This window comes from Cariama cristata, unplaced genomic scaffold (genome assembly GCF_000690535.1).
Source record: "Cariama cristata isolate BGI_N322 unplaced genomic scaffold, ASM69053v1 scaffold1804, whole genome shotgun sequence".
NCBI lineage: Eukaryota > Metazoa > Chordata > Aves > Cariamiformes > Cariamidae > Cariama > Cariama cristata.
This window is the reverse complement of record NW_009614459.1, coordinates 63,166-85,025: the sequence shown is the minus strand read 5'-3', so window position 1 is coordinate 85,025 and position 21,860 is coordinate 63,166. Positions and strand designations below refer to the sequence as shown.

Genomic DNA, 21,860 nt, shown 5'->3' with positions numbered 1-21,860 from the left:
CAGCACTGGACACTTAATTCAGAACACTGGAAAATAGAGACACCTGAAAAAATTATTAGGGTTATTGGACTGCTGGAGGGGTAGGTTGTGAATATACAATACAGTGCTTTGAAGTATATGTCTCCAAACCTTTGAATGAAATAAAAAAATGAAGGGTTGCTTTGGGTTGGGCTACGAGGATGCAACAGCATCCCACTAGACCTTACTCAGTCAAGACAAATCTATTCAAATGCAGAGTGAATACTTTTTGAAGTGTAAAAAATTAAAGTTGAAGAAGTACAAGAGGTAAACTTAGAAGAAGGAAAAGGGATAAATTCGTAGGAGTTTCTTGCATCTCTAGAGGAAAAAGAAAATGAAGTACCACATGGCGAGGACAATACCCCATGTTGCCAGGTAACAGAACCATCTAACAGATAGATGGGATTTTGGCGTCTAAACTAAAGAACATGTCAGAGCTCTTCTCTTTAATGTTCTAACTAAAAGAACGGTGTTCAGGTTAAAGATAGTAGTAGCTACACTGTCTTTATAAATTGAAAAAGTATCTTCAGTACCAAAATTACAGTATTCTCGGAAGCCCTTCTAATCACTGATAAAGGAAAAGAAAATGCATTTAATTTCAGGAAATGGCCATTTTATTCAGAAAGCATGACTCTCAGGATAATTTTCAGACTTTGAAAAGAAAATAATCTGTAGGAACTTTGGAATGTATCTGTGGAAATGCAGCAAAAAATGAACCAGTTCTACTACACATAAGTACAAGGCCACCATGTCCCTTACTGCTCTTGTTGTTTGACATTGTTAGTACAACAGGTAAAGAATAATGAAGGAAATCAGAGATTAAGTGTTTTGAAAATAAATTTAAAAAAAACCAACAAAACCCAACAACAAAGTTACATTACATGTTAATGGATATATGCATTTTGCACTAGATATAAATAAAGCTTGACAAGTGTTACAAGTATCAATTGATACTTTCATTGAGGAATCAGGTTAGAATGAAAATACCCTGAACCAGAAATCTGCTTCTAAAAGACGAATGATGAATCCTCATTGAAGACAATAGATTAAATTCACATACGTAGGCATTAATGACTCACCCCAAAGGGCTATTTTAAAAAAAGGAAATATTGAACAATAAGCAGCAATTCTTTGCAACAGGACTGGAGAAGTGACCGTTCTTACCATAGAGTTAGTGACTGAGAATAGATAGGACTTGTATAGGCTGCTTTCCTTGATTTCTTTATAACATCTGATTTTGCGACTATTTCAGTTCCGGAAACAATAATCAAAAGACCAGAATATCCTTTTGTGTGCTGTGTCTGGTGCTATGAGATACAAAAAAATGGTATAAAGCAGCAAAACTAAGCCTCAATACTAAAGGGTTTCTCCTGTGGAGATATCTGTCAGGGATTCTAGCAGAATGGAAACTAGTATTTCTAGTCTTCTGGTTAACGCAATACTTCAAAATTCCAGCTGTTCATTAACAATTAATTCATTATCAATAATTGAATAATTACTGAAGTAGGTTTATGATTAAAAATCTCTTGACTCTTAATTTAAAAAAAGGAGACATCTTGATTACATCAGAAATAAAATTAAAATAATGGAGCCTTCATATTTGAGCTAAGTAGGAAAGCACTTCAGTAATGGTTCTGCTTCTCTTCTGTAGAGTTTTCCATCTGAACATCCTAAGCTGCTTTTCTAATCTAGTGTAAGTGCAACCAATAGATGTTTTTCTATATTACAGAACCCTGAGATTTAGAGACTTCTCATTCCTTTGTTAGGGTGACAGCTTCATCTTCCTGCAATGCATCCTAGCAAATTTTTATTCTTGGTCTGTTGTCTGGCCAGTGAACCCATTACTGTCTTTAAAATGTACCCGTATTTCTGAGTAAATGAAAGGATTTTACAAGGAGAAATGAGCTTTAAACCAAACAATTGCAGCTGATATTAAAAATGAAAAGTGTGCTCAGTTCAAATGTAGATATTGTTGGTTGGCTGGTCGGTTTTTATTTTATTAAAAACAATTTATTTGAGACATATCTAGAATTCCGTGCTTAGTCATGGAGTTTCAACCACTAAGACATGCCTAGAACAAAAAGTCTTCATGACTGTTTTTAGGAGAAAAACTCATAAAGCTATCAAACTAATGTGCACTGACTTTAAAGCTAAACAACAACGAAATACTGGATGAGGCACATGGTAATTTTGGCTTCATAAAACTAGGTAACATAATTTCCATGTCTTTTGGTGAACAAAGTGGTTATTTCCATGTTTTTTATGAATAATGAAATATGCAATACATGCAGTCTGTAAAAAATGTAAAATAGCCAGGCCTTTCATTTGTGTGATATGAGAAAATGAAATGCTAAAAATCATTCTGGAAGAATAAAAGAAGTATAAAACTTTTAAATGATTCAAATTCAGAAAAATGAAATTAATTTGTTTTGGCTCTTGTAACAACAAGAAGAAAGAATCCTGCAACAATGTCAGTAATTTCTGCTGTAAATGGTAGATAGCTAGTAACTTAAGGTTTAATCCATCGCTTGGAAATAGTGTTAGATGAATGTTATGGAGGAGGACAAAAATGGGTAGTGTATCTTGGGGAGGAAAACAATACAACAGAAATACTGAAATAATTGAGATGATTTGATATTGACATGATAATCTGATATTTGTAGGACTAATAGACAGTTAAGAAGAGTGTAATTGAGGACAGTAATCGAATTATAGACTCCTTCCTTTCCTCTGATTTCCTATCCTTTCTACTGCTTTACTGGAGTGCTGTCTTGAGTCATTCATTTCATAGTGGGGTGAATGTACCTCTATGAAGTTACAATTGCTTTATACTTGAGTAAGAAGAGGAGGAAGTAAAAGGCAATCAGTGTATGATCAGTATACAATGTGCTTTTAGTGTTGATCTGTAATAATTAAGCTGTGGTATCTATATCAAGACATAGTAAATGTATTACTGTGAATCATCTAAAAATGTTAATACATGATCAGTATTAAACATTTTTCTTCAGAAAAAATAGGACAACTAGAAACATTATTGAAACAAAAAATGAATTCCTGAAGAATGGTGTTTTGTCATGGAACTAACGCTTTGGCAAATCTGCTGGCTGCTGTAGATCTGGTTACAGCTATATACATTTCAAACTCCTCTCTCTGGGAGACTGTTATCATCTTTTAGCTTTTTAAACTTGATGTTTTCCTCTGTGTTTCCTCTCTGTACTTTAAGAACCTGTGTATTTACAAAAATTATGTATCAGATAGCAGCAGAATACATTCAAAGGAGGGTGCTGAAATCTCACAGTCATTGTTCTTAACCATCTGAATTTCACATACACAATACCAGCTGTATTGTAGCATCTGATCTCAATGAAAGACTGAAGGAAAATTTGGTTTATTTAGCTTATCAAAGAGAAAGCTAAGCAGTAACTGGATCACAGTCTATAATTACCGACACAAGGAAAAGTTATCTGATACTGGAAGACTCTCTAATCTCACAGACAAAGGTGTCACGAGATCTAGCGGCTAGAAGCTGAAGTCAACAGAGTTCAAAGTCAAAAAATACGGTGCAGATTTTTAACCATTGCAAGAATTTAGCATATGAGGTAATAATTCCACTGCTGGCCTGTGGCTGAATGGAGGAAACATATAGTCTCGCGTGTTTCTGGGGGACCTCCAAAGAAATCAAGCCCCTTCCCTTCTTCAAGGCTGTGTTTAGATAGTGTGGAGAGCTGAGGTGAATGAAACTGTGCCATCAGCCAAAGTGTTGCTCTAGGTTTTGTCTGTAACTTCATAGAATCATAGAATGTTTTGGGGTGGAAAGGACTTTTAAGGGTCACCTAGTCCAACCCCCTTGCAATGAGCAGGGACATCTTCAACTTGATCAGGTTGCTCAGAGCCCCGTCCAGCCTGATCCTGAATATTTCCAGGGATGGGGCATCTACCACCTCTCTGGGCAACCTGTGCCAGTGTTTCATTGTGAAAAATTTCTTTCTTACATCTAGTCTAAATCTACCTTCCTTTAGTTTAAAACCATTGCCCCTTGTCCTGTCGCAACAGGCCTTGCTAAAAAGGCTGTCCCAGTCTTTCTTGTCGGCCCCTTTGGGTACTGGAAGGCTGCTCTGAGGTCTCCCCAGAGCCTTCTCTTCTCCAGGCTGAACAACCCCAACTTTCTCAGCCTTTCCTCGTAGGAGAGGTGCTCCAGCCATCAGGTCTTCTTCTCATGTAGACAGTATGGGTGGCTCGGTGTGTTCCTCTGTCCAGTTTCCATCAAGGACAGAACTAACTTTGGAACACTTTTCAGTGTGCTGAAGCACATCCGTATTGTTGCCATTGTTACCGTCACCTCTGAAATAGATTCATCATGGTTATGAGAAAAAAGTTATGCAGAACAAATTAGCAAAAGTCCATGGAGCTCTTTTAACACCAGGTGTACAAACTGAAATTAGCTTTTTCATATATGAAGACATGTTACTAACTTGAAGCTACATCAGTGAAAAAACTAAAGGAATACAATTTCCATTACCTCAAGCATGAAGGATCGTTGACAGCAGTAACATATGGTCTCCGTAACGTTTCCCTATTCAGAAGTTGGGGGAGGTCATGATTACAGAAAGCAAAGACCTCAACTGAGTGAGTAAAGCGCTGCAAGCTGGTATACCAACAGTTTCTGTGTACCTAACGGAGAACAGAGAAATTCAGTCCCTCCAGTCTGAAACCTTCTTTTTGCATTTCCCTTTATGAAGGTGTTCCTTGCATTTCTTTGTTTCATTGGGGCTGCAACTCTCTTAGGGCAAGCCACAGTCTACAGAGCCTGGGAAATGCAGTTGGATGTAATGAGGGGATGGTCCCCATCCCAAACGACTGACTTCTCATAGGATGAAGTGTCAGGGTCTTAGCTATGGGCAGAGCCCACCTGAGCAGAGGTGGAGGGCTGAAGGCAGCATTCCAGCTGATGAAAAGGATTGGAGAAAGATTGTTCTACAATGCGTGATACTGCTAGCATGATAATTCATGGAGGAGATAAGTTAATAAAACTGATACCTAATTAAATTGTGTCTTTTTTGTCTGTTTTCCTGAACATCCAGCACAGTGAAAGAAGAGGATTTAGGTATTTATATCTAGTCTTAGACCAATACCTTCAGTTGAGAAACTGACAAATTGGAAAAGCAATGCTTATTTTATTTTAAAATATTTTCACATTAATTTTAAAGTGCAACAATACAAATTGTTAAATTTTATTCATGGTTTGGGATATTAGATGTACTTAACTTTAGAAACATTATTGTGTTGACATACTGTTCTAGCTAATTTCTGTATTTATTAATGGAATGGAGGTAGTTCTAATTTATGACCCTGAAGTGGATGTGAATAGCAAGTTATATTATTTTGGCTGTATTTTGCGCAAGATAGCCTCGGAAGTAAATCTGTTATCTGATACATAACTGACAAATGTGTCATGCACACTGTTGGAAGAAAATACAGCTAAGCATAATTGCAACTGTGTCCATTACCCTGTGCTTGCTTGTAGAGTTTGGGGTTTTTTTGAGGAAAATAAATTGATGTGACTCATGAGAAATAGATCTTAGGAGTATCAGGTTACCATACTTACTGATATTCTTCTAACAGCTGTACTTCATTGCATTTTTTAAAAACATTTACGTTTGTGTTTTAACTCAGATTTTTTTTTAAGTGTTAAAGGGATATGATTAACTTAACTGTACTTTATTGGTGGGTAAAATTTACTACATTCTTATATAATGAAAAACTCCTGCTAATAACTGTCACCTTGACTTTCTTTAAAGGTCCTTGCCTATACAGAAGGCCTTCATGGAAAATGGATGTTCAGTGAGATTCGGGCTGTTTTTTCAAGACGTTATCTTCTCCAGAACACAGCTTTGGAAGTGTTTATGGCAAACAGAAGTATGTATTTGTTTATTTTGTTGCATAAAAATGTGCTAGTGGTTATTTTGTGTGTTATTTATTAATCTTAGAATTTAAACTCTGTGCTTCCTTTGATAAAGTGCTTATGTCTGTGTTCAGTAATGCATACTCTTCCGTCTATTCATTACATTTCATATTAAAATCAATCATATAAATCAATCTCACTGTTTTCTGTGCAGCAGTGAGATTGATTTATAGCAACAGATCATTGTGATTGGTAAAGTCTTCAAATGTTTGATAGGAAATTTGCTTTTTCTGTGATTTCACCCCTCTTCTCCATTTTCTGTAGATATTTCCTTTTCTAATTATAAGCTGAGTTAAAATACAAAGGACCAGATCAATAAATGGATCCACTCAGTTTTCTGTATGTGCTACTCTGAATCAGAGTTGAGTGGTTGGTGAGGTGTGTCAGTAGTCTTTTGCCCTGAAAAGATCTGATATAAGTTTTGATTTCAGCTGAAGAGGGAATTAAACAATTTCTGGTCCTGTGTGTTTTAATGCACGAGTTAGAACACCAAATGCCATGCCAACTACTGAACAGCATCCCAGCCTGATAAAAGGTTATATGGGTTAATGGTAAGCTCTGGTTCCTCTGAAGTACACCTCACTCAAGTCTTCTGCAAAATGGGAGAGTTGGTGCCAAAACGTTAACCAGCAAATGATACATAGATATGAAGCATACTAGGAGTTTCTCTTCTGACTTGGATCCCCAGGAGGGTGAAAGTGGAACTGACTTCTCTTCCCAAATAAAAACTAAAGAGCATTTAAAAAATATATGGACATGGAGAAACAGACTTCTGCAGATGGTTTACTAGTCTGTATTTTCTCTTCTTCATTTAGCTTCTGTTATGTTTAATTTTCCTGACCAAGCAACAGTGAAAAAAGTTGTGTACAGCTTACCACGTGTTGGAGTAGGAACCAGCTATGGTTTGCCACAAGCCAGGTAATTTAATTAAAATAGTTTGTATATTTCGTGTTTATTATATTATACAAATTATATTTTTAAACACGTCAATACTAAAACATTTATTCCTGTCATGAAATTCTCTAAATTTTCTCTTTCTTAAGGTTAGTTTGAGAAACAATACCCTTTACTTACTATGTGGCCTGTTATTATGGAATAGAAGTAAAAGTATTGTAAATTAGATTTTTTTTTTTTTTTTTTTAATTACAGAAAATAAGTACCTTCCAGTGAAGGACCAGAAAAAAATTTATACCTTATCTCTTCAAAGTCTGGTTTTCAGTCAGGTTTTATAAAAATATAGACAAACATTCATCCTTGCTGTGATTGTTATGCAGGACATGGAATTAAACGACTGCATTTTGTGTTTGCTGATTGAAAATGATTTTTTTATATATATCTTCTCACTCACCTTTTACATGAATGTGTGTGGGTTTTACTTCATTGCTTATCAGTATAGTGACTATTTTGTAATTTCCAAATTTCTTCCATTCACTAGTATAATGCATTATTCTTCTGTTTCCAAAATTAAGGAGGATATATATTTTGGAAAAGACTAACTAAGGTTCAGTTTTAGAGTTTTTCACATACTATGGACAAGTACAGTTTTTATTATCTCATCAACACCAATATCAAATAAACCTATGGTCAGAAATAAGGCTGGGAATTGTCAGATTCTGTACTATAGAAGTATTTATATTTCAGTGATGGGTAAGATGATCTTCAAGTGTACTTCACTGAGTTGAGGGGAAAAATTTCCTACCTCCATTATTATTTCTTTCTGTTTAGAATTGTCTATTCAGACCTAAAATTGGTTTTGAGGGTGTATCAGCAGAAGTTTGGTGAAAAATGCTTGGGTTCAGGATTAATTTCTGGTCAAATTGAAAGAAGAATAAATAAATGTAAGGGAGTGAGAAAACAGCATGAAATTCACAAAATATGGTGCTTTGGGTTCAGATCTCCATTTGGCTTGACTTGGCCAAAAGCCAATGACTTAATCATCAGTGCAACGTTTGGGATGTGTCTTTCTCTTTCTTTAAGTCGTTTCCTACAACCCAAAACTTCATATTGTCCTTGTTTTATCCCAGTGCAGAATGTGGAAATACTCTGAAGTGTCAAAGCATTTGTAGGATTGGAGAACTATTTCATTCCCAGCTCAACATCATTCCCTGTCATGAGCTCAAGAATCTCATGATGCCTAAGGCTTGATCTCCTGAATGTGCTGAAGTTCTTAAGGCAAACTGCCAAATTTCTCAAGTTTTCACTGAGATCAAGGGAAAGTTGGGGCATTTCTTTGGAAGGTGCATCTTGTTAATATTTGCATTACTCTTCCGAATACTCAAATTAAAGGAATTGCTGTCTCTAAATGGAAAGTAATATTATTCTTTTCTGAAATAAAAATGGCCACATGTTCTAGTACAAACAAAATGCAAATTTCTCAATCAGAATTTCATATCTACAGTGACATTTTTTACTTTTGAAATTCATATCCTTTGTGCATTATTCAGTGAATAATTGTCTGAAAAAGTTTGTTGCTCTATAATTATTTAGAAAACTTTCAGCTTCAATATTATATGCAGTTATTTCCGTACCTTTTTGATTAAAGTTCAATTTGAATCGAAAATGAGCTTGCTAGCCTTCAGAATAAATCTGGCATATGGTAGTGAAGTTGTTTTTCTTTCTTGTTTTTGTGTAATCATGGTATGATTTATGCACAATGAAGACCCTGTATTCATGGTTTTTCCTTTTTTTCTGTCTACATACCCTTATTGTCTTCAGTAAGATGGCAGTGGAGTAGCTGAGGGAAAATCTAGTTCTATAACTGCTCTGTAGTTAATATTTGTTGATATTAGAACATAGTTTTCCTTCCTATGAATATACTTGCTCTGGAATTTTTAAAAATATACTTATTTGTATAACTGACATAAGAAGAAATTATGCTGAGTAACCAAAATGAGCTGCTATACCGAGTAAAACGTGTTTAAAAAAAGGGTAACAAATTTTCCAGATTAAACTGTACTTTAAAATATTTTAACAAAAGCAGATCATTCTGGTTGTTTTGCTTAAGTTCTTTAGTTTTATTTTTGTAACATTTCCTCTCTGATACTACTCTGATAAACATTTTATCTCAAGTTAATCACATTATCATAAAGAATTGTGTTCATGGTGGAAACATCCTGAAGGAGTAAATTGCTTTTAATGCAGTACATGGACTTTAAGTGCATTTCTGTTTTCATGGAGAAATCCTGCGATTAACAAAGATGGAAGGAAATAGAAGGAAAAAGCAATATTTATGGTCTTCTAATGGAACAAATGATTAGAAGCAGGCGAACTGGTATCTCTTCCCAAGACTGTTACAGACCTGCCATTCTGAGCAAGTCTCCAGTTTGCCTCTCTGCTACCTTTCCCAACAGCCTGTTTAATGCTTTGATTCAACAAAGCATTCCAGCCTGTCCTTAATGTTACAAAGAAGTAATTACATCCTTAAAATTAGTCACATGTTGAAGGGTTTGGTCTGATTTGGTAATCAAATTCATCTGTCTTTGATAAATGCATTTTCACTGTTCCTGAAACATGTTGCATTGATTGTAGTTTCCTTTTGACCTTGCCCTATGATACGACCGGGCAGACGGTACTGTGCCTTTTATTTAAATTATTTCTACAGCTCCATGTGATTCTACATAGGTAGAGTAATATCCACATTTTTACAACACAATTAGCAGACCACATTTTAGGGTTCTAACACCTCAGGTGTAAGTTAGTGACGCATTTTTATTGAGGATAACATCACAGCTTAGAAACCAACTGTGAGCTGCCTGACGGTTTCATAAGCGTACAAAGATCAAAGAAATAATAAAAGGTACAGTATCGTACTTCACCACTAAACATGTGCTAGCACCTTCCACTGAAATTTTGTGGGCTATTAATGCATTAGATAAAACAATAGCTCCAGTTATTAAAGCTAAGAAATACAAATGAAGTTTTTGCTGAAAGAAAACTTGTTGGGCTGGTACATTAACTATATTCAATGTCAGCTCAGCTTTGCCACTTATTCTACATCAGTAGCTCGGTGATGGATTTCCAGATCTCAGTATAGCTGGCTGCAGAGGTTGGATTTTTGGAAGGGAGAGGGGTAGGAAAACTAATATTTGATGTCATCAAAGCATAAAACCCCTTTTAGACCTTTGATTAAAAGCTGACATCGATAAGTCTCTTGTCAGAAGCCAGGCTTTTTTTTTTTTTTTCTGAACAGGAGCAACGCAACACAAAACATCACACAAGTGCTATGTTTTTGACAAGATCCTTAGAGATTCTTTGTATGAGATTGGATTGTAGTTAACGAAATGAAAAGTGATTGTGAAAGGGAGTGGGTCATACTCCACATACAGGATATATAACAACCCTTCCCTCAACAAAATGCCATGAAGTGTTTTCTAAATATATTTAAAGCATATAAAACTTGAAAAATTGGCTCATCCCCTTGTACATCAGAGAGTCTTCTGCAGTTTCCATTTGGAGTACGTATTTCATGGGGCTCTAGAAGCAAAGGAAGCACATGCATTTGTGCATCTTCGTATTGGTGATGGCATATCGAAGGAGAGAAATGGTTTGATCAAAGTTGGGTGGATTTAGCAAAACACAAAACAGTGGGTCTTCCTGTGTTAACTGAAACAAGCAGGTGTGGAACCAATTTATTGTGCATAATTTTTCCCAGTCTCTGCTGAAATAACTGAGAATCTTTCAAACACCTTAGCTATAGAGTAAATAAGGAGGGTTTTTTGTATATTTTGATTTTCTGTAGAGTTTGGTCAAATCAGGCATTCAAATGCAAAGTCCAGCACTTGACAGTTTATAGATTTTTTGAGACTCCCTGGGAGATTGCAGGTAAAGTCCAAAAGCAGCTACTAAGCGGTACTGATGCATAAATGTTGTTTTGTCATGGGAGGAACAGAAAGTCTGTAACAGAAATGCCTTCTAAATTTAATGATCTCTTTACTATTTTTATTTTCAGTATTTATTAATTTGTGTGTAACATTAGTCAAACTTTACTGGGAACAATACATCTTTGAGAGTTGCACTGTAAAAGTAATTCTTATCCTATGAAATACGATAGAAAGTAAGATTACATTCAGATAATTCTTTAGATAAATTGTTTGGAAGAAGCATAATAGAAACAACTTAAAAATTTTTTGTAATGTCTCCTGTGTACTAGTAAAGTGTATTTACCGTTGACATCCTAGAGTCTACTGTAAAATAAGGCTGGCCAAGGTGGCAAGACCTTATATACTGCTATTTTGCATAAATATAGAGATTTTTTAAAAAAAAAAAAAGAAGAAAGAAAGTGTACCTACACTTGCATGGTCATTTTTATATGCCCGGTTTGTATGCCTAAGTGTGTCAGACATCGACAACCTACACACTGACAATTTAGACACAAATTGTGAAAACTGTACACTCCAATCGCATACCAATACTCATCCTTTCTCCAGAAATAGGGTTTAGCGCATATGTAGGAGTATGTACATATATATCTTTAGAAGTAGACAGTCCACATTTTTGTAATCACTGCCCAGTTTGACACCTTGTATATGACCTTATTTTAAGAAAACACTCAGCATTCAGAGCCTAGAAATAGTACACTTAGTGTGTTTAGTGTGCAACTGAAAACTGAAGCATTGGGTGTCCCTATTTACACTTGACAAGCTATATAAATTATATATATATATTCTTTAAATTTATGAATAGGCTACACATTAGGGATCCTCTTTTTTTTTTTTTTTTTAAACAGGTTTAATCATTTTCTCTATTTTGATCCATTTATAAGGTTTAAGTTTCTGTAAAAAAAAAAAAAAAATGCTTCTGAGGAGATTAATTTTTCTCCTTCCAAAGATTTTCCTTGTCGTCTTTTCAGCAAGGACTATTTTCTCTAGAAATGAGTTGTGAACAGTGAGGCTATTTCTGCTTGTTGCGGATTTGTTTCTTTAATGCTTTAGTCTAGACTGAATGTAGTCCCCTATGTTTTACTAATCAGGGACAGTATATAAGATGGGTAATTTAAAACTTGGTGCACGGTGTTTGGTTATTTTGATGTTGTCAAATTAAGTAGAGAAGAGCTGAAGTTTTCTGCTTTCCTTTTCCTTGGCAAAGTAGTTAGGTTCTTTCTCCCTTATCCAGTCATGTAAGTTTTAGAAAATGCATGGAAATTGAGTATCTTAGAAACTTCTACTCTTCCAAATTTGCACGAAATGTTATTCAGAAGTTATTATGGAGAGACAGGCAGACAGACATGTAAGCAGATAACTGAATAAACTTTGTTTCTTTCAGATACCAGGCTATAAATAGAAATCTCAAAGCTTACTGGGATATGGGAAGGGATCATGGGTAGCTTACCATGGAGGAGGTGCACAAATTGTGGTCTACATATCTTCAACCCACATGCTGGAAATATTTGGCACTTTAATCTATCACTCACTCAGCTTAATGAATTTATCTCAATGTATCCTTTTGAAACAGGGAAATCCTTGTCCTGCTGGACAAGCCAGGCACCAGGAGGTCTGCAGTTTCTTTTACTCCCAGTCTTTTAAGCAGCTTCAGAATAAAGCAAACCACAAAATATATTATTCTGAATTATTACAGTGCTGTAGTACTGGTAAAATAAAATGCAGATCTTAATTTTAGTAATTTCTCACGTAAGGGTAATAGTGTCTTCTTGAGTTCATTAAACGAAATAATAAAGCCTCTAAGAGAAGTTGAAATTAATCACACTAATAACGTTGCCCTACATCTTAAGATTTAATGAGGCTCTTAAAAAAATATCATGCTTTAAATGTATCTCCTAGGAGAATCTCTCTGGCCACTCCCCGACAGCTTTATAAATCCTCCAACATGACTCAGCGCTGGCAGAGACGAGAGATATCTAACTTTGAATACTTGATGTTCCTCAACACTATAGCAGGTAAGCCTTCTGACTCTTTAATCCTTCATAATATGTTATTGTTTGTCAAAGTCTTAAGCACCATGACTTGATTTATCCCTCTAGAATTCAGCTGCAGCTTTATGAGAGATTCTGAAACACACACATTAAATTTTATCAGAAAATGCACAACCTATCACCGAGACTTTAGATTCATGTATTGTTGTGAAGGCTGTTCCTTGCTCCCCTTCTGCCATTTCCTCTGCTGACAGCTTTGTCTGAAGCTTTATTAGAGTCAACAAACCATTGCCAGAGAGTGTCTGGAAATAATAATGGGAAAATGTAATTTCGCTACTTCATCATTCTCAGCAACAGCAACTAGACAGCAGAATAACAACAGTATTCTGCCTAGTACAGATGTCACCTGGATTGTGGTATGATTAGATTACAGCATCTTTTCTCGTTTAGTTCTTTGAGCTGAAATATAATATCGGATTAGGTATTTAAAATGAGAAATATCTGCCATAGACATCCATTCATTATTGGCAAAAGAAGAGCTTTTCTGGCAATTGTCATTAATTAAACATTCACAATGGCATTATTCCTTTCATCCTTCCCTTTTCTATATTTTAACTCCCGTGGTAATTTTAAATGTAAAAAGCAGCAGTTTTTTACAACATACACAAAGATTTCCAGGAGGTTGTCTACTATTACGATTCCTGCTTGCAGCACACATGCTGCTTATGAACCTGCCTGCAGAGAGCCTTCCTCAGACATTTCACTCCAGTGAGCTTTAATTTGAAACCCAAATTATATTCCACCAGGCATCGCTTTGTGCTCCAGTGTTACAACTCTCATCTTTACTTGGTCCTGACTTTTATGCTTGAGGTTATCCTCAGGCCAGACATAAGACAAATGTAAGTGTGAAACCCAAAGGCAGCACCCGTTACACTGGCCAGTCTGAGGACAGTCACTGCGTTCTTCCCAGCAGGGCAGCGGCAGAATTCAGGAGCTGTCAAAATCACTTGCTTTGAACCTTTAGGCTTTTGCCTCTGTGGTTATATGGTAGTCATCTTCTGTGCATCCAGTCTTCCAGATGTTAATAAATGTGTCATCAAATTGTCCCAGTGTGATACAGAAGTGCTACCACTGAACAGCTGGAAATCTGAGGGCATGTTTACCTTGTGCAGTGGAGCACAAAGCAGAGTCCCTGAAGCTACCAGAGACCTGTGCTGGGGAAAGTCCATATGGTGCAGTCCAATGTAGGCTTGCCAGCTTGATTCCCGAGCATTATAGCCACAGTCCCGCAGATCTCCGCCGAAGGAAGGAGCCCTGCTGAGCGTTTATTACCTCTGGCGCAGTGCCACAAGAATGCCGCTATCCTGCTTCTGGACACTGGCCTGCCTCCAGCCGCTCCGCGTCTCTCGCACGTCTGCTGCCCTTCCGGTGATGAGGAAATGCAGGCAGAGCCTTGCAGGCTCCATGATCACCTCACCTGAACTTGAAGGGTTTACTGGAGAGCTGGGGAGTGAGCCTAGGTCTCCTCAGTCCTTGTCCAATACATTATCGACAGAACTGTCCTTCACTTGTAATTTCCTTTTTATGTATTCATTTCTTCTGTAAGCAGTGTGTCTAAGTTCTTTAAATGAGAGTAGACAAGAGCTGAGCCAATTTTTGATAAATTACTTTTCATTTTTAATCAGTTTAAGACTCCAAGGTCATTTAGTTTTAGGTACAACACTAAAGCTTCCAAACCTGGAAGACATCCTTATGTCTGAAGTCAATTAGGAATTGCAGTGACACTTACACTAAAGTATCCATCAGTAAACGAGCTTCAGGCTGAAGAGATTCCTTCAGAGTATCTCAGAGGTCTCACAAAAAACATTTCTTGACCTGTTGTTTGATACTAGTACCGCTAAGCAGGCTTTACAAACAAACACCTGGGTGGTTGCATGAGGCAAGTTTCTATTAATGTCATCTAGTGCCATTCACCTGCCTTACAACAGGGTGGCCTGAGATGTGCATTCCAAGTACCTGCTATGCCCAAGATCTGGAGGATTACTGACCCTATTTTTTTGTGTGTGTGTCTATGAGCTTGCATTGTATTTGGAAAAGCTTGCAGCAGCTTGGTCAGTACCTCAGTAGTGTCTTTCTCTGGCTCAAAGCACTTAATTTCTGGCAGATTTTTTGGTGTCAGTCTCTTACTGGTAAATCTCATTTGTTCATGTAATCTCATTGTTGTTAATTGTATAAGCTCACTTGCTCGTTTTCACAGCATAACCTACCATCTTATGAAGTCTTTCAGCAGCACAAGATCAAATTCAAATTTAGGTAAAGACCATATTCTCCAAAAGAGAGGGAGGTAAATTTGAGACTTTAGAAGAAATTCAGCCTCTTTGTCTGTGTCTTGTATTGACTGATTTAGTTTGTAAAGTCATTCTTAATGATGCTTTGAGGTCACATGGATAAACAAATATATGTTTTCTGAAGGAGAGTCAATATGCTGATTTTTAGAAGTTTTGGAAGCAACCAGTATTGGTTAAATAAGTGCATTCTCTTCTGCTAAGATGTGAGCAAGGTGTTGAGTAACATTTGAAGACCTTTTCCTTGTCACAAAGAATATCCTTTACTCTCATTTTTATTTCAAACCCATCTGCATTGCTTGGCTTGTGCTAATAGGTCCTTACCAATCTATGTATTTTCTGTTCTGTTTTTATTTTCCAAGAAAGGTAACAGTTGTCATGTTAGATTGGAAAGAAAGTATCACTGTATGATCTCATAAAACATTTTGGAGGGATGTCTAAAAGCAGCTGAGATTCTTGGGTGCTTTCTCAATCAGCAAGAGTGCTGTCACATCTGATAGTGTTTCAGCAGGATTAGTGAAATAAAGGGTCCTGCTGACATCAGCTATGACTGTTACATGTTAGAATGGCCTTCAATGCAAAGACCTTGTAAGAGAGCATGATTGCATTGCTGTATTATGTGCTTTCTATTTCTGCTTCATTCTTTTGAAGATTTTGAAGATTCATAGTCTTTATGAACATAAATAGATTTCAGTTGCTAATGTCATTATAACATCTGCACTCACTGATGCACTCTTGTAGAAACTCATGATTTTTTTATTTTGGAAATTAGAATAAAATTTACCCTTGGTAACTGAAATCCTTGCCAACAACACACACATACAAAACCTTTTCTAAAAACAACATAAGAGAATTAAAACTGACTGAAACCCCAACAGGCAATTCTACACATGACAATACATTTTTTTTATTCTGGTTTGGAACAAACCTTAAAATTTTCCAACTTTTTGACATTACCAAAAAATCCCCCAAAGTTATTTTTTTGGAAGATCAACCTGTTTTTGTAGTTCTAATGAAGTGTGCACTTCAGCTGGGAAGCTGACTTCCAAAAACTCATGAAGGACTTGGGCGTATTGCAAAGAATCTCATCCTAAAGTTCCTGGCAAGCCAGAAACCCACTCACAATGGAGTTGCACGTGAGCTCCAAATCCAATGACAGCAGAGAAAGCTTCAAAAGCATACGTATATGTTAGAAAGCCTTGAAGTTCTCACATCCCCAAGCTGTTTCCTGGCTCTACCATTGCATGGCACTGTACAGCCAGGGCCTGAAATCTGGGAAACTGCAGGGTCAGGAGCTATGAGGCAGCCTGAATGACACCACTGCTTTAACAGCTGTGCCTATACTTCTGTAAATCTTCTGCTGAAATGTATTTCTCCCAAATATTTCCTTTACAATAAGTAGAGTTTTTTTGATGAAGCGCTAAAAAAATTAATATCTCTACCAGAAATACAATACTGGAAGCAAAATACCTCTACTACATGTTGCCCTTGTTTTGATAACACTGAACTGATAAAGGTCCAGATACATCTGTGTTAAACAGAAGCAAATTCTTGTATGCACTGTAGACAGGACCCTCAGCAGTCAGAAGAAACTACAGCATTATCTATTTTGTACACAAAGATAGAGTATTGAATATATTCGTGGCTTCCTTCACCAAGTAAAGTGAAGACCTGTCTTGTCTTTTCTTTTCTTCTTTGGAAATCCAATGTCCAAATACATTTTTAATTATACTCTTTTGTAACGAGACCCATAAGAAATATTTCCTTAAAAGATACAGCTTTGCGAGTAATTGTTCATGTAGGCGGTGATGGCCTGGTTTTAGACTATACCTGTTTGTTTAAGAAGCATCTTCTTTTCTAACAATATCGTTGTTTTTAACCATTGAGAAATATGTACATCAAAATTTTTTTTACTGGTGTTGCCAGTTAACTCCAGCTGTCTTACTCAGCATATCTGAGCCATAGCTTAGTCACTTCATTGAGAAATATGTACATCAAAATTTTTTTACTGGTGTTGCCAGTTAGCTCCAGCTGTCTTACTCGGCATATCTGAGCCGTAGCTTAGTCACTTAAGAAACATGGAAGTTTGGGACCAAAGAAATGTGGATTATCTGCTGGTGAGTGAGTGATACATAGGTCCTTTCATTGTTTTTCCTTCTCTTCCAAATAAATAGAGGTTCACTAACAAGGTGGTTTAGTGCGCTGGTTGCCAATTCTTTATAGCTTCCTTTCATCCTACAACGTTGCTTAATTAGCGTCTAACCCTTTACAAAGCAGTAAGAAATCACTCCTGTTGATTGTTTTCTTGTGATCCTTTTCTGAAATTATTCAAGAAACAGCAGCCTTCAGAAGTGAGGCTTCTGACACCAACTCATTTCTTTCATTTGTGACACACAACTGGGTCCTTTCCCACAAGAAGTCCTTTGCCTGCTTGTTAATACTGTTAATTACACAGACTGGTTGCTCTCTGTAGAACAGAACTACTGAAATAAAGATACGAATCTCTCCTTAAATCTCTCCCTGGTTTGCCAATATATCTGTCTTGACAAGCATGGCCCCTGGCTATTCTATAAGTTCTTAATCAATGTTTGAAATACTGAAGTGTCCCTTTGGAAAAAACCCATCTTTCTATGACTCTTTTTTTCTTTAATCTTTACATCACCCTGTTATGACCTCTGAACCATTGCCCGGTTTCATTTTTAGTTTAACTGTTTCTGTTGTGATCTGTACTCATGACTTAATAACTGTCTGCTTCAGCTATCATAGTTCTCTCTTTCTAGATCATTTCCTATCCAAGGATATATGATTACCATCACTTGCAATGGTCTGATGACTCATTGCAATTTCAATTCAAAATTGCTCTCCATCCTCAAAATTCTGTAAAATCTCATTTCAACCTGTTTCTCTGGCCCTCTAGCCGACTATTTTCTTGCCTCCTCATTCTGTTCCCAAGGTCTACACCTCTTTCTTGCCCTCTTCTGACTCGAGCATATTTCATCATGTTTACAGCTCTGGGTTTTTCTCCCAAAGGTAAACACTGCACTCTGCTACTTATCAATCAGTCGCAGTGTTATACTCTCCATGCCCCTGGTTTTTGTCCTGGTTGTGTAGACACAAAACTTCCTGGCCACCTTCCCCTTCCTCCTACCTATTGCCTTCTCAGCGATCCTTTAGCTTCCAAGGCTTGGCAGCAGCTATGATTATACTAATTGTCATTTCTTCAGGCGCATTGGAAAAGGCCATATCGCACACGATGTCAACTGAACCCTCTGGGTGGTATAGGGAACGAGTAATTTTTACTATTCTCAGCTGCAAGATTATTGAAAAAAGTACTTAAAAGTAATCCCACTGCAGCAAAAGGAATTAAGAGGAGTGGGAATAACAATTTGTTTTCTAATGTGGTTGCAGTGTCCACTGTTTTAATTAGAAGTCTAGTTTTCAAATCCATTTCTCAGTATTTAACTGATTTCTACTAGTTTTTTTCTTTTCAAATTGCAGTATATTAAATATGTGTTTGCATTTGTACTTATTGGAATTTTAATTCTTTTAAATCCTACCTGCCACAGCTTTTAAAAGAAGTGGAGCGTAATTATATCCATAATTTTTGTAAGTCATTTCTTGTAGTGGAAAGGGATTATTTTTAAAGGTTTGTGGCAAAAAATGACATCTTCAGTCAGGTAATAAATTCAGACAAACTTCTTCCCCCTCCCCCTTTTTTTTAGCCTGTTTAGCATTTTCCACTTTTTTTACTCTGTGATGTACAAGCCCTCACTGGTTAATTATGTATATATTTAGCTACTGCATGTGTTGGGCTTATTATTGTCATCTAATTAGATGTAACTCGAACTACTTGCTTCTAGAAAAATCATTAAAAATTCTTTCCTAATGACCTAGAGATGACAAAATGTCTGTAAAGTGTGAAGAAGCAGACAACCACAGGAACATCGCTCTTAAAGAGTGTTAATCCAGATGCTGCAATCATCTAATTAAACAATATTTTGCTGTCATTAACATTTTCACCAAGGAATTGCCGTTATAATTTCTTTGTCAGCTGTCTCTAGCTCACTCTACCTTCAAAACTAAAGTGCCATATAAAAACATTAAATTGGATCGTTTAATTAAAAAGTTTTTTTTAATGAAGAAACATATCCAGTATTTCTGAGATCTCATTTACTGTGCCTTAGTTTTATTGTTCACGTAGATTAGTGTCACAGGCTTGTGATATTTAATATTCAGCCTTTAATATTAATCTCTGTAAGCCTACTTGGGGGCAAATCTGAAGCTTCTGAAAAGGTATAAGGACTAGCAATAGTGGTACAGGTTTATGTTTAATATTTATTTAGCTAAAGAGAGAACCAAATAATTCTTACTGGAAGCACCAGACAATTTATGAGATGACTAAATATATTCATCTGCTGACTTTATTCTGAAAATGATCATTGTGAAGCCAGAACTGGTCAAGAAAGCATTCCTAATAAAGTTAAACCACTAATATTTATGCATGTTTAGAATTAGGGATTTGTAATCCCGTTATAGGCCTAGATCACTGTCCTCCACTCAGATAAGCATAGATGTGTGGTCTTATCGTGTAGGTTTGGTCTCCTTTCACAATTTAAATTATGGTTCATCTTCTCGAGTAATTTTTATTTGTTGATATTAAAAAGAAAATTGTTGAGCTGAGAAAAATAAATCACTAACTTTTTTACTAAATAAATTAATAGCTACTCTTAATAGGTAATCGGTTCATAAATAAAATGTGTTTTATAAATATTGAGGTAAGAGAGAAGTAAATGTTTTGTTTGTTTTTTCATAAGACTATAGTTATATTTATCAAATACATAATCACAAAGGCTCCATTGTTTGCAATTTATCCTACCTAAGCTGAGAGATAAGCTGCTTCAAATTATTTCTCATTGTGGGGTAAAAACAATGCACACAAGTTTTACTGCAGTGTCCTGACATGGAGCTAATTCCACATGATAATTTGTTCATGTGTCCATACTATCAGTAACCTATCAAAACCACACAGCAAAGGAGAACTCATGTGCAGCAGCTAGTATCAGGATTGTTTTTTTCTTGCGGTATTCACATATTTATGATTTTTCCCATGTGGAACAGAAACAAAAAGTCAAAATCTTGTTGGCTGAATATTGAAATTGAAATGAAATTAATACAAAAATTAAATAAAATTTCAGTATGGAAAATCTCAATTTTGAAATAAAAAAATAATTTTGGATAGCCCTAAATTTCCTTTCAAGGATACTCTCACCTTTCCAAATGTTTCTATAAAGTGTTTTCAATTGAAGGTCTTTATTACTGTGACCTCTTTTCCATAAAACTTTTGATTCTGAAGAATCATCATTTTCACTTATGCTTTGTAATTGACTACAGTCATCTCGGTCGTTCTCTTCTGGAATCTCAAATTTCTTTTAGTTTGTTGTCTACGTAAACACAAAAATCTGTCTTTTGTGGAAACTTTTGCACACTCTTCTGTTAACGTAATTGAGGATTTTGATGGTGAAAAAAACATTTATTGTATAAAGGTATAGTTTTATAAAGGCCGTATTTTACAGTGCCTTAAATTTGACAGTCTCAAGAAACTTTACAAATTGTATATAATTAATCCCTTGCCAAAGAGGAAAACAGTATTCTGATTTGACAGATGTGGAAAATGAGACAGAGCTGTCTTACTTCAAGACATACAGAGCCCCCCTACAAAAAACCTAAAGCAATATTCTTCCAGAGAGTACCTTTCCTTTTCCTCCCTCACATGGATAAATTCCGGTGTATTTCTTGATTTAATTGTTTGATACATTCTCATTCTGTCCAACAGTGGTTTTGCATTCATTCATTGTTGATATTAGGTTTTTTGTTCCTATCCATCTTTATTTGTGTGTGGCATACGGTGCTGGTATTGCTTTTTTAACAAAGTTGTATGTGCACCTCAATTATTTTTTTATGTTCCTGTGAACATCTGTGTGTTCGAAATGTAAAAATGAGGACACACAGTTGCTAACAATATGCACTTTTCCTGTTTTCAGTGAAACTGTGTACAAAATAGAAACATGCTTCATGTTCATCAACTTTTATTGAAAAAATAAGGTGTTTGTAGAGCAGTGAAAGTTTCACGTTTCATTATAGCAGAGCTGATGTTTGTGGAGAATTGCAAATGCTACTCAGAACAAGGAAGCCTGTGTTTTCCTGTGCCGGGTTTTGTACCCCAGGAATCTGTCCAGAATCTGGAAGGAAGCAGTTAGTGAGACAGGGCTGTAAATCTGCCACAGGACTGGGAATTGTTAACCTGGGTTATTTCAGTCTGCTAATTATATTATATAAATACACACACACATATATTTATGAGCTGATTTTGGTTTTTAAGACTCATGTTGCATATTGTGTGGTTCTCAGTAAATCAATATGGTGGATGGTTCTGCACTAAGCAACTTCATTTGTCTTATCAGTGAAATGTTAGACACTACTAAATACCAGCTGACACAGAAATAACAGCCTTTCCAAACGCACTTTTCCTGGTGATGAGTTCATAATTTTCAGTTCACTTTAGCTGCAGACTGTTCTTTCGAAACTCTATCTAAAGATGGCTTTTGCACATTTGAGCTGCTGGGATGATAGCAGTGTATCGTTCATTATGTTTGGAGAGAGTGGCCTG

The 21,860-nt window shown here is 36.1% G+C and overlaps 1 protein-coding gene across 1 annotated transcript in view; it reads left to right on the top strand.

Moving 5' to 3' along the window:
- Positions 1–5,852: 5,852 nt before the first annotated feature.
- LOC104156604 (neurobeachin-like) overlaps positions 5,853–21,860 on the top strand; it is a gene marked incomplete at its 3' end in the record, with an annotated part of 78,378 nt that continues 62,370 nt past the window's right edge. The window contains exons 1-3 of the mRNA XM_009699400.1: positions 5,853–5,934; positions 6,796–6,898; positions 12,757–12,872. Coding sequence (XP_009697702.1) covers positions 5,853–5,934; positions 6,796–6,898; positions 12,757–12,872 — 301 coding nt within the window. The remainder of the gene's footprint in view (positions 5,935–6,795; positions 6,899–12,756; positions 12,873–21,860) is intronic.